At 38.4% G+C, this 17032-nt stretch overlaps 1 protein-coding gene across 1 annotated transcript in view; it reads right to left on the bottom strand.

The window, feature by feature from the left end:
* Positions 1–4782: 4782 nt before the first annotated feature.
* Positions 4783–17032, bottom strand: part of METTL25 (methyltransferase like 25) — an 89855-nt gene continuing 77605 nt past the window's right edge. Inside the window, exon 10 of the mRNA XM_055710626.1 lies at positions 4783–5251. Within this exon, the coding sequence (XP_055566601.1) occupies positions 5219–5251 (33 nt within the window). The 3' untranslated portion in view covers positions 4783–5218. The remainder of the gene's footprint in view (positions 5252–17032) is intronic.

Below are 17032 nucleotides of genomic sequence, written 5' to 3'. Positions count from 1 at the left end.
AATAATAAAGGTTTAATACAAATGTATCATCCATGGAAAGAATAAGGTAGAAACTGCAGTTCTGTTAAGTCAATATAGCTTCTATTGGCTTCAGAGGAATTCCAGATGCCATCCTATCCATTTTATAAATAAAACTACATGCTTTTGCCATTGTTATGGATGTAACAGCATCAAAACACAATTTATAGTGGAAGATATGAAGGCATGAATTTTCCATATAATATGTAGATATATTAAAGTCCTATGGTCGCTGTTGTCCTTAGCCTGAGAACAATTGTTCTACAAACACTCCATGGAAATATCCAAACAAGGCTGAGTACATCATGGTATGAGCAGGAAGTTGTACACTGTTCAGAAGGCAAGATACAATAGAATTCATAGGTTTTCAACTTTGTGAGTGTATGTGCTAGTAAACATAGTTTACCCTCTTCTTCACCAGCTGGACATCTGTGCTTAACATCATGCTAGTTCACATATTTGTAATCCCACTCAGCATGGAGCTTGAGCTCTACTTCAGAGCTAAAATGAACACATTTGGATTTCACTTCATTATTAATGAGTTTTAAAGGGTGTGGATCAGTCACTTTACAATTTCTTTCAGAGGCACTGGAGAAATTACATGGACTAGTATAGGATGATTAGTTAAGCAAGTACTTTTAAAAAAAAGTTTTAAATTCATGGCAAGCATCCTGAAATGATCGTTAATTGCAATCACTTTAATGTTTGTATTCTTTTTCCTGAAGTCATTTATTGCTGCAGCACTTAAAATGTTCCTCCCACCATACGAGGCCATTTGCTGTCTATAACTCTTGGAGGTTTGGATTAATTTGAGCCAACGTTAGGGGCTCAGCTCCTAGCTGAAGGCTTGGAGGCTGGTGGAGCTCGGTGCGCGGTGACCCCTGCTGCCTGTTCAGCGCTACAGACGCAGCAAGCTAGCAAAAGCAGGGCACCACAACAACCGCATGTGTGTTGTTGCAGAAACATAGAATACTTTTTCTGCAATGATAGCTTGGACTACTTCAGGGCAGTCTCAGATAACTAGCTGTACAATAAGCGACTTGAGTCCAGAAAAAACAGTGTATCAAAGCGTATGTGTGTCTTTCACAGATTTATAATGGCGCTGTATAATTTCAGCTGAAATGTTATGTAACTCCAGATGTTTGGCTGCATCTACTCTTTACCAGGATGAACATTGTGCATATTAATTGAAATATACTATCTGTCATTTAATTTCATGCAAAAAATATTATTAATTTCTGAATTATAAATGCCAGGACTTAACATGCAACAAGATACAGAAGCATGCTAGAAAGTATTTTCTCTATGCAAAATGCTATCAACACCTTAGCAGCAACCCACAGATCCTCCATACAACCCTCCCTCTCACTTCACAATCTTACCATGGATTGAAAACTGTATTGGTACAATATTAGAACACCAAGGACTAATGCAAAGTTTGACATAAAGTAAGATGATGCTTGCTAGATTCATGATTTGCACTCACATATTTTGCAACTTTCAGACTTTTTTAGTTTTTATAAAAAACTGAAATGACAGTTGTATTAGGTGATGGGAGTACTCTAGTCAATATAAACAGTAATATCATTTTCACCCTCTTACTGGACAAAAGACTTTTCCCAAGCTACCTTTCTTTTTTCTTGTCCAATCAGTAAAGTTATTTATATCCTTTCCCAGAAGGTATGACACCACCCAATGGTGAGCCAGATTCAGTAGCTGGGACTGTGACATTTGTCTAGGATCCTTTGATAGACTCAAGATTAAAAACATCTTCTCATATGCTGTACATTTTCCAGGCACATTTTATGTCATGCAAGGTCTGGGTAATGTTATTTGGTGTTGGTAGAGCCCCAGGAATAAAAAGAATTAAATAAAATTTTGTTCAAATCAAAATATTGTGAAGAATTGATGTTCCCTTTACATTCCTAGCTCTGACATTTGCCAGCTTTCTTCTCCTGCCTGTTCCTTTCCCCTTTCTAAGTGACAAAACAGAAAATCAAGGGAGCCAGGGAAAGAAGGGGGGAAAAGCAAGCCCATTTCTAAATCCTGAAACTCCCAGCCCATCTAAGAGCTTGAGGTGCATGAATGTTTCCATAGCTTGGCTGCAGGTTAGCCCTTCAACTGTGCTTTACCTCCAACCCCATTTCATTCAGTATAAAATAATCCTCAAAGATTACAACAAGGACACCTCCTCAAGATTCTTGTAAGACCTCAAAGGAGATTTCAAATATGCAGCACTTCTAAAGAGCTAATAAATGTTGTCTGGGACAAAGCTGCATCCACATGATTCCAGGCTGCACCATGGTTCATGAGAAAGACTGGCCCAGGAGCCCTGGCCCTGTGTGCGCTGTGACGTGGCCTACTCAAACTGTGTGCTCTATGGCATAACGGAGTGTTGACAGCACAAAAAGACAAAATTTCAAGGTTTGTGCTGTACATAGAGTTTGCTTGTGCATTTGTCTGTTTTGTTTTCTTTTCTTAAAAAGAGAATGTTCACAATAAGGGAGAGATAAGGAAATATTTCCTTTAAAGAACCAGAAAGCAGGCTTTAGTGAAAGAAAGGAGTGTTTTTACAGCACTTCTTTCTGTCCACAGATTGGGCATGCACTGGGTATATCACATTGTAAGAGGTACAGAGGGAAAAAAAGGCATGTTGTGTTGGTACAAAGGTATAACTAGGAAGACACCACTCACATCAAAATACTGCCTGAGCAACAACTGAAAATGAAAACTAACCAAAAAAACTTGTAGTCAAACTTACTACAAACATTCCATACCACTACTAGAGGACAGTTTAACCAGGATAGTAAGCAAAATTATGTATGACTGTTATTACCTCTGTCTTTCAGAATACAACTCAAAGTTCTTCAGGGCTTTCCATGAAATGTTGTACAAGTTAGTGCAAAAGCACTGCCCTAAGATACTGCAGTTACTTTTTATTAATAGTCTGCACTTAAATAAGGAAAAAACCTCAATAACATCCAATAATTAAAAAAAATAATAAAAGTGTTCACAGTTAAACTCAACAAAGACATTTTCTTAAGGAAAATTTTAAGTCACTTTTAAAATAATAATTAAAATAAAATTATAGCAAGACTGTTCCTGTTAAGCTTCCCGTTCAGACTTCCTCCTGCCTGCTACTGTTTAGGCAATGAATATTCATGAACATAAACATGATTTGTAACATCTGTATACCAGTGGTAGAGAATTAGCAAGACATTTACACACCTTTGTTTGGGATATGTACATGTATACAAAAAGAGAAACTTTCCCTTATGATCTTTTCCAGAGATATTTCATGGTCCAGAGTCTGGCCTTAAAACACTATAATGTCTATCATATGATTCTGCAAGAACAGAAATAGAAGCAGCGTCTCTCAGCCCACAGCCAAATCCTTCTACCTTTCAAGAAAACAGAAGTAAAAGTTTAAAAGTTTAGTCTGTGAATCCCTTCCATAGCCTTTACTCCTTTATAAATAAAAAAAATAAAAAAAAAAAAAGGAAAAAAGTAGACTGCATCTCTGTTTGTCGGCATATACAAAACCCCATCTTCTGAGCTAAAATTCCCCTTCTATATGGCATTTCTTTATTCCAGTTAACCCGGCTGAGTTAGGTGAGGCAGCAGTGCTTGTCACATGAGAAAGTCACACTTGATTTGCTCACCCATTTTTCCTTCAACAACCACTTGTAACCCATGCAAAGTCTATTATGTCAGCTTCCCATTCCTTGTTTTGGTTCATCTTAAATTAACTCAAAATTGTGAAATTCATTCACCATTTTAAATTAAGACCAATCTTTTTGTGACAGGTCCCACAGGTTAAAATTTTGTACTTTCAGTTAAACTAAGAGTTTATCTAAATGGAATGTTCATCGAGGTAGAAATCTAATCTAAACCAATTAGTTAACAATAGCTAGGAGTGGTGGAATAACACTTCAAGTTGAGAGGTGTGTTTGGTGATGAGCACTTCTAATAAAGACTAAGAAAACAACCATCTGTGACCTGACCACAGTATCTTTTTGGGGATCTGGTTCCCAGCTAAACCTTTCAGAAAGTTTTATCAGCTAGACAATATCCTTCCCAAATGTAGGTGTGCATACACATACCTGAACATCTCATCTGCTGATGAGTTATCTAAAGCTACCTGTCTTGAACAACAGAACAGCATCTCAGTGGCTTCAACACACTTTCTTACCTTCTGATTACTTTTTTCCTCAGCACTGTTTGCATGCAAAAACATAAATACTCTTGATAATTCTTTTCCTTCAGTTTACCACCTCCCAATTTTTCTTTTCTGGGCTATAATAGAAAGCAAACAATTGCATATTCATGCAACACCCAAGTTTCATAACTGGAAGTTAAACTGGTCCTGAATAAGCTGCATGTCTCAGGTTCCTAGCCTTTATGGAATTCTTTACATGTAGGTCACCCAGCAGTTCAAAAGAAGCTCTAATTTGTCTATTGACTTTTAGCAGTTCAGTTGCTAACGTGAAGTGAGTCCGTAATTAAAGGTCAGTCACTCAGCTGGCAACCTTTCCTGACTCAGAAGTGAGAGAGAACTCAGAAATTCAGGATTCATGGAAACTGAAATGTACGGTAATAAAACACTGATGGCAGAAGGCACAGTATTACAGAATAGTGAAACACTTTTTATCACTTGCCTGTGTAGAATGAAATATAGTCTGTGATACGCCAAAAGGCTTCCATGAGCAATTTGAAGTTTTACAGCATATGTATGTCCACGAGATAAAAAGCAGCCTTCCTGTATTGTTTTTTTATTTTTTAAAACCAAACTGTGCCTTGTGTTACTGTGGTCTATTACGTGTTTCTGCAGACAGCATATCCAATGGTCTATCCAATTTCCTTGGAAAGAGAATTTTTATTGAGCATTAATCTTTAATTGGTATCTGAAGCATTCCTCTTCTGGGATGAGGGCTGTTGCCAGTGTGCTGAAAAATGCCATTAAAAATGTCATCTGTCATATTCCTAAATCTTAATCTGAGAAACTGTCACATTCAGATTTCTCAGTCAGCATGAAAACAGTCCATCTCAGCCTCTGCATAGATAAGGTAGGCTCGAGTGGAACATTACATCTTTTTCTGGTCCTTAAGTGTTGCTACATACAAAATACAGATTCCTTGCTAGGTATAACTACATGCTATGAACAGTCAAATGGCTCCAGTTATCCCACTGTGTCCACATTTCAGATTGACTCAGACCTCTTCTTCTGGAAAGTCTGTAAAAGAAAGATTAATGACAAATAAAAAGCTTTAGAAAACACAGACATCTGGAAGTAAAGATATCATAGTGGTGTAAGCCACAGTAGAATAAAACATTTGTTTAATTCAACCTTTAGTCTCTAAAGCCAGTCAATAGGGAAAGAGAGCCAACAATTTAGTGGCACACAACTCTTTATATAAGGTCTGCTGTGCAGTAGAGCCATCCAATTTAGTTTGCAAACTCTCCAAAACAGCAGGTGCAGGGTGTGCTGACCTGTCAGAGCACCCAGTTCCCATGGGCAAATACATGTTGTCACCGACATAATCCTTAAACCTCTTCTGTCTAGCTGATAATCTTCGTCACCTGCATGAGACCCTTCTTGTTCAGCCTTTTGCAGCAGTGCAGAGCCAGAGAGGGGCTGGGAGGAAACCAGCAGCACCGATTCCATAGGGATGGCCCACATCTACTCTCCACTCCTGCCCAACACAAATCCTACAGCATATCTCATCCAGATGTGCAGCTGCTGCACTATGGGAATAGTTGGCATAGATTGTTGCAAAAATTCAATTGCAGATATGCAATAGTGTTAATATAAAAAGTTAATAGTTTTGAATATTGTGATCTATTTTGCTGGTGATGTTTACATTGTGCTGATTTTAATTTCCCACTCAGCAGGTTGAAATATTTTCTTCAAGACTGTCTTTCTCCTTAATGATGTAGGTCTGTTTCTAATTGAAACTGATAGTAAAATAAAGCTACTTTTTCCCTTAATGTCATTTCATGCAGCGCATCAGTATTCTCAAACATCTTTGCCTGTGTAGTAGCATTGTCAATAGGTAATAGAACAGTTACAAGCACAATATTTCTTAGTATGCTGGTTTGTAACCAACACTGCAACATGAGAAGAATCTCCAAATTCATTTACACTGTGTGATCCTTGAGTGAAGAGAGGTTCAGCTCAGTATTTTGTAAAATCTTTCTAAAAATGAAAAGACTTTATCTAGTAGATGACTTGGTGGTAGAAAGTACATTAGAATATCAATAAATCAGACTGATGGATGGAACCTTGTCAGCTACTGAATTTAACTTGTGTTAAAGTTAAATCCAATTTAACTGTGTGCATAGGCAAGGTTTGGGAGACCAACTGTGAATTACCAAATATTGGTCACAATTCTGTAATGCAGTGAGTCACTTCCATTTTCATTCAAGTCAGTATAAGTCAAGAGTATTTAGCTCTTTGCAGAACGAAGTGATAAAAGGAAGGATATTCTATGAGGAAAGAAAATTAACTGTTGTATAATAAACATATAACGAGTTTCAGGGGTTCAAAACTTATGAGTCTTTTCAAGAATACGCAAGACTACCTTGCATCTTCACTTTGATAACCCCTTTGATTAGGACATATTCCTAAAAAAAATAAAGTCTTTATTTACTGTTAGAGAAATAGAAATACTCTTTCCTAATTCCAAGTCAAGAGTGAGAACAGCAACTCTTTTAGCCATTGCTACTGGGTACTATAAGACTATGGATCAAAATATTATGGCCATTCTGTCAGCCTTATATAAAGAAATAGAGAAGTAACTGTGGAGTATGGTGCAATAAATGAACCAAAAAATCTCTTTGCAAGGCATCTTTTACATACGTCCAAGAACCACAACAGAGTCTATTTCTTTTTGAGATGAAGGCTGAGGAACTAGAATTATCCAAGGTTTCCTCTTGCAAAAGGTGTGTCACACAATCAAGCATTTGTATTTGTATGAAATCCTACAGCATTCAGGGAGTCATAAAGCTAATTGCAAACTCGTGATTAATTAAGCTAAACTGTAATGTGTATATTCAGGTTGGGAGGGAGAGAGGGTACAAATATGCAAAAAGAGCAAGGATGCAACAAAACTGCATGGGGGGAATACTGGATAGGCAGCAATTTTCTAGCCTGAAGCTTGCAACAGAAGTTAACGTATTTCCCATGTAAAGCGTAAGAGTGCAATGTAGACATAAAATCTCATTTCCTTTGTTCAAAATCTTCGCATGTGATCTGACAGCTTTCCTCTTGTTAATTTAATAAGAAGGAAAAAAAAATTAGACTATTAATAGCAATTAAACAATTTAGCATCCTAAACAAGTTCTACTTTATCTCAAAGCATGATTTTTTTTTGTTTGAGAATAATATTTCGTTTCAGAATATGACAGAAGCAGCAAGTGGCAAAAAACAAAGTTCAAAATGTATTAGGATGGACTGTAAAAGTTTTGTTATTTTACATTGAGCAATGACAGGTTTCTCAAAAGCATTGAGAAACGCCTAGCAATAAAAGCCAAATATCATGCACACTGAAACAAATGTTTCATATCTTGCACCTCTTGGTCAGCATGTTTTAAACCATGCATTGAGCCAATTTAGTAGAATTTCTGAAAGACTGAAACAACCTCTTCCTGACACTTCATGTACACTGCACATTTCTAGGGTAGCACATGGTTAAGCTATGTCTCAGTGTTTTCCATTTCTTTGAGAAACATTGCTAGAAGGGATGTGATATATATTCATTTTAAATCTCTTTGGTTTTTACTTTTCTGAAAGGACAGTTCTTACCCTCACAGTGAGACTGTGAGACCCAGCCTGCAAGGAATGAGTTGCTTTCCCTTCTAGTGTTAAGCAGTCAGAAATATTCTCTTGGAAGGAAGTCAAAAGTGAAATTGCTAAACAGATAATTTCATGATAAAGCAGGATCTCAGCAGAAATGTTATCACTGTCTTCTCTGCTGAGGAAAAAGTCCTCTTGTACCTCATTACACAAAGACATAGTAAGTAGATTCTCCCCCCCCCCCCCAACACTTTTGTTACAGAAGTGCAGCTAAGACTGCTGTAAACTAGAAAATGTAGGGAATACATTTAGACATTATTTTTAAACTTCCTTTTGCTTCATTCCCCTTCTTTCTCTAGCATTTCTATCTGCATGAAAGTCTTCCACCATCTCTTGAGAGCTATTCTTGGGCTTTATCTTTCCAGAAGTGCTTATATCACATGCTAATTGGCTTAATTAACTACAAGTCATAGCTCCAACAAAAGTATTTCCTATCTAGTCAATGTGACCATTAAAAAGAGATTTGCATTACATTTGGAACAGCAGACACTTAGCTTGTGAAAGGGCTAATGAAGCATGTGTTCTGGGCACACAAATCAGGTGCTAGAGGTATAGAAAGCAATACACAATTCCTTTGCAGAAGCAATTTAAAATATTTTAACTAGTGGTTTTCCAATAAAGACTGACATATTCTTTTGTAATGATAAAATAATTAGGAGAAATTGAGAACTTCATCCTCAAGCAATTTGACAATTATAAGAAAACCTGAAGTCTTTATTTGTAGTAATTCACAGAAGGGATTCAACGTTTCAATTTCAAATCAGAAAGATATTCTGTAAATTATGTTTTGAAAACAGAAATTGGAAGGGCAAGTGCAGCATTCGAGTGTTGCTAATGACCTGCAGAGACAAACCTGCACAAACACAGGGCTCTGCTCTTAAATTTAGTAACAATGCAGCACCGCAGGCACCAAAAAAGGGCACAATTTTAAGTGAAATTTAGGACATACATAAGTGCCAATATACAAAAATATAATCCTGTAAATCTCTGCACAGCTGCTAACAGACCTTGCACTTGCTTAAGCTCCATAGGCACTCTTGTTTTCAACACAGACTTACATCAATAACTGTAGCTCTTATTCTTGGCATGTGCATATGTATCTCCTGTTGGCAGGGTTTGGCAGCACTGTCTGTGCCTGGTGCTAGATCTAAATTAGGATTAGAGGGATGGGCTTCAGACCCTCTGCCCTAGGCTCTGGCACTGGTCTGGGAGGCATTCTCAGAGCACATAAGAAATGCCTGCATTCCACACAGCACACAGACGAAGCAGGAAACTTCTTCAGAATACGGCCAGGAGAAAGAAGTGTTTGATTGTCTCCCTCTCCTCTTCTTTTGCCACTGTTTGGTGGTTGCTGCAGCCTCGCAGATATGAGGAAGGCTAGACTGAATTCCCAGAACCCCCTGTGGGACTTAAGCATTCTGGCTACTCACTCACTTTATAAATGGAGACTGCTGCGTCTTCTTCATCTTTTGTCTAACTTTGGAGCTTTGGGGGCTGACCTCCAGAGGTCCCTTCCAGCCTAAATTATTATGCGACTGTATCATCTGCTACTTGAATTTTAAAAGATGGCAGTAGTACTTGCTAATTTTCTGCAAGAAAAACTGCAGACCTATTTTGGGAACTCCAGAATGAATAAGGGGTAAGTATGGATAAAGAATAAGAAAGTAAGGAAAGTAAACCCTGCCTGCACGGTTTTCACACTGGCGAGCTGTAGATGGTTCACTGTGATATGGGTGTATGATCCTGGCATCCCTTAACTTTCTCAGGGCACCCAGACCTCCTAAATTTGCTCACAAGCCAAAAATTTCAGTCCCTAAAACTTAGATGTGACACCAAAGGATTGCCTCTGGGGAAAGGGAACTCCACCTGCTCTGCTACTAGCTAATGCAGCTCAGTTTCTCACAGAGAACCATTATTGAGCAACTTTTTTCCTGATTTTGCAGTGGACAAGTCTGGCAGTGAGCTCTTTCACCCCTGCCCAACTTTGAGCCAAGCAACAAGCCATGAACCAAGTCCCCATGCCCAGAGGTTATGGCTCAGGTTATAAAAGGACTTCTTGAAGTTTCAAAACCTCACCTCTTCCCCAGCTGAACGTAAACTGAAATTCAATAACTGAAAATCATGTTAATGCAGTAGAAAATTTAAAATTATTGTCGAATCTATCTGTAAGCTACCAGCAGAGTGCAACTAGGCCTGAGGCCATGTTTGTATTCATAGGCAGCAATAAGAGGACATAGGTTCAAGCTAAACTCTTAATGAAGCAGCCCAGGAGCAGTGTCTGCGTCAGCTGTCCTGGTTTCAGATGCTGCTCAGGGTGTGAGGGTGCAGTGGGGCCTGGGACTCCTGGGGGCTGCAGGGCAGGGCCTGGCACCAGGCCCCATCCTTCTGCCACAGCCAGGAACAGCCCCAGCCCCAGGCATCAGGCTCTGGTCGGGACAGGGGCCCACGGGTGGCCCTGGCTCAGTGGGCCCATGGCCGGGCCGGGCTGTGGGAGCTGGAGACCGGCCCTGCTGGGGCATCGCTGGGGCAGGGGCTGATGGCCCCGGGGGGCTGCCATGGGGTCCTGGGCCATGGGCGGGGGGGGGGGGGCAGTGTTGGGGAGGGGGTCAGGACCCTGAGGACCCTGGTGCTCTCAGGACTCTGAGGCAGGGCTGTGGACCATTCCAAATAGGAAAGGATGCATAAGGCCATCTCTTTTGCTTCCTGGCTACAGGCCTGGCAAACCACCTTCCCCCCAGGTCTGAGCTCTCCCTTTTCAGTAGAATGAACAATAAACAGTCATAGTTTGAGGTATCAGGTGGACGCGTCCCATTACAACAGCTGTTGTCTGTTGTAAGTTTATCTCTCATACATATAAACAAATGACCTTCTCTTAATCATCTATGGGAAATCCAAAGGTTTTTGCCCCGAGTCTCACAGCATCTTAGGCTGGGGACTTCAACAGTTTTTCTTAACTCATTACTCTTAGACAGCCACCTCAAACACCGTGCTTTTAATCGCTGCTGCTGAAGGGATCAGATTTTTGCTTGGCCTTCGAGTGGTGTGGCACAGCTGCACCCTCAGCTGCTGGCTCCGGGTGGCTGAGCAGGAACAGCCTCCTCCTTCCATCCCTGCAGGACTCTGGGAGCTACAGGAGACCATGGTGCCTCACAAGGCCTTGCAAGGGGCTGCCCGTGTGCTTCACTGCTTTCGTTCCTGGCTTCTGTTCCTTATACTCAATTTAAATTGGGAGGGTTTAGATCAGTATCTTTGGTACTGTCTGGAATAATACGAAGCTTCTGGTCTTGCTCACATGTTTATTTCTGCCAGCTAAGATGTCTTGTGTGGATCCCTAATAGTAAGCAGAATTTTGCTGGAGGTGTGAACTGTCAGTTCTGTCAGTCCTTACATCTGTATACCTTTCAGAAATATGTTATCTCCTGGAAAGCATCCTTAAACTCTTCCTGAGTATTTTGTTTTGCTAAACAGTGCATCTTCTCAAGAAGATGACTTAAAAAAAGGAAAAAAATATTCCCTCCCCCAGAAATTGTGAAGTTTCCAAGTTATTTTTACCTACATACTTAGGTTTTTTTCCTTTCTTAATAGGGGAAAGATCACTCCTGTAAAACCCTGAATCTAATATTTATCTTCCACTAACTGTGGCTTTCCTTTCAGTGATAATATCATGGTTTCTGGCAGCACACAGGCTTGTGCACCTGCGTCCAACTGAAAATGAATAAATGTTTCATTTGCTTTTGGATGGTTGTTAATTCATCTTATGTTGCAATAGTGTCCAAAAATTCCTGTTTCTTCATTCTCTCTTCAGACTCTCCTGGCACCAGTAAACTCTTAGAAAGTGATGTAATTACTTACAGTTTTTGCATTTTCTTCTGAAGGCCAGGCATTGCGTTGTTTATTACAATGCATGGAACCGTTTCGTGTACGCTGATTTTCATCTCCACATGCTTTCCTTATTTCCTTATTGCAGTAATTCATCTTCTTTTGCATCTTCCATGTCAAAATTGTCTTCACTTCTTCGAAGTAACAATCTAAGTACATTTTTATAGAGTTGAAAATGGATCTCCTATTAATTACTGTCTTCTAATTTAGATTTCAAACATCATTTGCTATTCAGAAACTTAGCCTCCAAGATTTCAGGTGTTTCAACCCTCTGTAAGTCAGAAAGTTTTGTACCTTCTCTTTTTATTCTGTGGTTAAGAACACCTCTCTCTCATTTAATATAACATGAAATAGAGTATTCCTCCATTTCTGTGAGAGCTTCAGAGCCTGCATTCTCTGTCCTGGTGTTTATGAAGACAATCGAGTTTTGCTCAAAGTACTCCACTTCTCTCTAGGATTCCAGGCATTTTTAAATCATTTTGTTTATTATTAAGCATATTTTTTTTTTAGTTTGCTTCCCTCCCAGCATCCTGCATTGATTAGGGGTATTGTAAATATCAAAGTGCTTGACAAATGTCTGGTTTAGGAATATCCCAGTCATTAACACTTGATTGATGCATTTCCAGATCACCCAGTAATAATAAATTTTTGGTCCAGATCAGGTGTGGTCATGCAAACACTATTTCATAAAATTAAGAGCATGCAACATGGTGTTAATGCTGTCTTTACACTGCGGGATTTTTGATCTTGCACTGTAGGGTTAAACCTGACTTTAAAGTGTAGTCAGAGCATGACCTCAGCACCTGAGTTGTAAGCTAACAGCACGGTGTAATGTGAGCCGCAGCAGAACACAATGCACTCCCTGTGGCTTTTGCAAGGGCATCTGAAGTGTGCTACTCCCCAATAGCTTAGGTGAGTTACACAAAGGAACCATGGTCAAAGATGAAGATGTGTAATAGTAGAGTTTTGTCCATACATAATGATACAGGACTTCTTGATACTAATTTTAACCCTTTTAAAAATGTTTGCACTTTCTACTATTTGACATTAGTCTGTCAATTTTTTCCCTGCCTGCATGTTTCAGAGTCCAGAACTGCATATTGCAATAGCTTTTGGTCTCAATGCCAATTTAAATATACATTTAATTAATATCAGTATATATTTAAATTGACTTTCAAACCCAAATAATTAAAATGGTCTTTGTATATTACTGATTTACTCTTTCCTGTGAGGTATGCCTTTAACTAACATTGTAGTTTTAATCCATGAATTCACTGCTGTAGATGGGGAGAAGGTTGCATATTAAAAAAAGAATATTTTACCTCAGAAATCCTGTCATGAAAAGGTGAACACAATTGTTCTCAAAGTGAGCAAGCTGACATGCAAGAGGAGAGCCTCTCTTTCCACTTTGTCTCTTCTGCAGAACACAGTTTATTTGTCTTCATTCTCTCATTTACAAAATAGGTGTGGAGATGTATTTGAATATGTTTAGGGTCAGAAACTGGGAAGAAACACCTATGAACATATTCTTTATGTGACTATGAATTCTAGTAGTAACCTTATTTCATAATTTGCAAACATTCTCAGTGGTTGACTAAACAATTAGTAAGATTTGAAACCTGACATTGTGGAAATTGCCATTTCCAGCTTTGACAAGGAAAGTAAAACTTTTGGAAGGTGATACACTGGGATACAGGCATAAAAACATGGGTCTGGAAAGGCTCTCAAGGTCATCATTTAGCTTATTTGTTTCTAGTGGATGAAGGTCACCTATTAGACTGATTATCAAGATTTCCAAGAGTTGTATTGGCTCTGTGCCAACTTATCACCTTCTGTGCCATCATGTTTGCATAAAAGCATCCTAATGCAGTGAAGCCTGAGTTCCCTTGGATGCATAGGCAATGAATTCAGTTCAGGGACTAAGGATGAAGGGGTGGTAGTCTCATGAGTGGATATAAAGTGGCAAGCAGGATGCAGAAACAATGCTGAACTGGGATAAGCTGAAGTGCACACTCATCCTATATTAATGCTCATCTTCCCACCAACTTCATGCTCATTACTATATTTGTTGAAAGGCTGTATGCTGTGAGTTAGTGTGGACATGGCTGGAAGACAAACTTATAAAATATGGGATGGGAAGTGTGGAACCCTGTGCCTTTGGAGCCAGATTGTAAATACAGACATGGGAGGCCTAGGGGTTAGGATAGAAAAAATCTGAATACATATGATGATCAATGATCTACTGCACACATCACTATAAAAACAATTATTTACATCCCTTGTTAGATGGTCCTGTAACATCTCCCTCACTCTCAGAGGAAAGCTCTTCAGATTTTCTCTGAACCTTCACAAGTATTCTGCCTGGATTTGGTGGAGACAATTTGTGGATTTTCAACAGGAAACTTTCAGTTGTGAACTAAATCCATGTGCAAATGCTAAAATTTATATTCTGTGGGGAGCTAAATGGATTTCCAAGGTCTGCAAGCTTAGAAGACTGGAAAATTGCCAGAAACCTGGCAAGGTGATGTTGTCATCATTCTGCAATTACTGTGGTATAACATAAGCTAAGTTTTCTTGAGGGGAAAACAATCCATACTGAGCTTGTACAATAAGCCTCTGTCAAGCACTTCCATTTTTGAGAAGCAACAGTTTAGACAGTGCTTTGAACTGGAGTAAGTCATGGGGTTAACAGAGGGCTCCGTGGAACATGAGACCATAGTTGAACAAATTCCAGTGGACCAAGAGCAACCTCTAGTTCAACACTTTGAATTCATAGTTTTCCTTTTCAGTAATACTTTTAAGGTCCAGGTAGGACTTTAAAAATACATAATAATACACATACATAGGCACAAATGTGAAGTCTGAAAGAAGGGAAACCTAGCAGACAGAATCTAAACTTCTTTTCTTGGCATATGTAAGGATTTTACTTCTAAGATAAGTGTAACATTCCTTAGTTAATGTGGGGTGGTGACTTTAAAAGTTGATGCCTTGAAGGCTTGATACTCTGACATTCAGAATTTGTTTTATATGGTGAAAAAGATATTGTGCCAATGGGTTGATTTTCTAGATTTTTATGCTTATTACTACAATAAAAGAAGCATTTGTATTAAATATATATATATATATATTCTTAATTTAACTTCCTGGGAAAAAAGTATGAGAACTAGACTAGAAGGCTGATATTTGTAATAGAAAATGTACTGGTGTTCTTGCTACATGCCATATAAAAGGAATTGAGATCAGGAAAATTCCTTATATTTTCCACTGACTAAAGGAGATTTTATTTATAGGTCACACTGAGAAGAACTATGTCCTCATCAATTAACTTTTTCCTTTGGCTGCACAAAAAATCCTAGACTGGTAGGAATACAGGTAGGAATGCTAATTATTTGGCTGGTGATCAATTATTATCCTAACAAGGGGAAATCTGAAAATATTTCAAGAAAACTAAGAAATTCTTGAAGAAGAACATGCACACAAAACTACATTAAATTAACATCTTTCATAAGGTTCAGAAAATCTCCTTTCAGTAGTTATCTAACTTCAGGAAGAACCTCAGCTAAGGAATTCAACCACTTCTCTCTATTTCCTCAAAAATTACAAAAATCTTTGTAACTAGTCAAAACTTTGAAACTAACTTGCATCCTTCATGTATCCTTGGTGGAAGTGGTTATAAGATAATTACCACAAACATTTTTGTCTACAAGTTGCTAACATGCAACACTTCATCCATCAGGAAAATAAAGGTGAGGCGACTTTCCTGGTGCACGGAAGTTGTTTAGGAGAAGATAGAGCCATAGACCTTACAAACTCCAACCTTTTCTTCCTCTGTCAGTGTTTTCTGCATTAAGATACAGCATTATGAAATCACGTTTGGAAGGTTTCCTTGAAACACCAGTACTTGGAGTCAAGCAATTAGAAAATATCTTCTACTTTTTTAAAAAGTATTACCCTACTTAAGCAGTCACTGAGGTGAACCATGCCATCAAGAGAGCAGAAGGTACATTAAAATAAACAATGCTGACTTCTGAATGCCTGATAGAAAGAGAGGATAGGATAAAGCAACCTTTGCTCAGATGTAAGTAGGAACAATTCCTCTGTAGATGTTCCACACTGTTAGTGCAGGAGGGCAACTTTCTCATGCCCAATAAGTAGAAAAAAGTGTGTTCAGACACTAGCCCTGGATTTGTCACAGGAGTTATAAGGAAAAACAGCAGACAGAAAATACAGTCTAAGAAAACCCAACAAGAATTTTCAATACTGCTCCTTCTCTGAACATTCCAGTATTAAAATAGGCTTGCATAAGGGAATGGGAAATGGGAACAAAACAGCTCTTGGGGTTACTATGTAATGACTTTTAGATTCATATTAATGATTGATATAATGGATTGAAATTGAGAAGATATTCCTTGCATGGCAGTATTACCTCATCTCATATTCAATAGAGAGCAGTGGGAATGTTTACTAAAGAAAATACAAAAAGACAAGGTGACTTTCTTTTCCAGAAATGAAAAAATGAAATTGAAGATTAAAATAGAGAAACATGGGAAAACTTAATGGAAACATTACTATGGCTTTGCCTAAACTGCAAATTTCATCAAATCCTGACATATTTGTAAAAACTGTGAAATATACATCTAGACACAGTAGAATCAATGACAGAAATTCATTACTTTGTGCTATTCAAATCACCACACCGCAAGGTATATGTTTATACACCATGACAGTACAAGCACAATAAATTTTGTAAATCAAATAGAATCAGAGAATCAGAGAATCATTTAGGTTGGAAAAAACCTTTAAGTTCATTGAGCCCAACCGCAAACCTAACACTGCCAAGTCCACCGCTAAACCATGTCCCTAAAATGCACAGTTATATTCAAGCAGATCTGAGTCAAACATGTTGCCTTGTATCGTTAACGCCCACTGAGCTGGCTTAGAATTTTCCTATTAGAGATAATTATTTATAAAACTTTGTGTGTGTTGAGCATACAATGTGTAAAAATAGATACACTAACTGGAAACAAATCTCCTTTCCGTTCCGCTCAATTATTTTGGTTTACATTTGCTGTGTTCCAAATGGTCAACATCTTTTTTTCATTAATTAATTAAATTGGTCTTGCTTTTGTTTTCTGTTCTGGTTTAACAAAGTTTAAAAAGTTTCCATTGTTGCCGTTGCTGTGTTTCCAAAACATCCTGTGGTATGTCCGATTCACTATATATTTGGCTATTTTTCATGCGCTTGCTTTGAATGTTCAGTCTGCATATCGTGCAGTGTTC

The sequence above is a fragment of the Falco cherrug genome, chromosome 5 (genome assembly GCF_023634085.1).
Source record: "Falco cherrug isolate bFalChe1 chromosome 5, bFalChe1.pri, whole genome shotgun sequence".
Classification (NCBI taxonomy): domain Eukaryota; kingdom Metazoa; phylum Chordata; class Aves; order Falconiformes; family Falconidae; genus Falco; species Falco cherrug.
The sequence above is the reverse complement of the archived record's forward strand: the minus strand, read 5'-3'. Positions and strand labels throughout refer to the sequence as shown.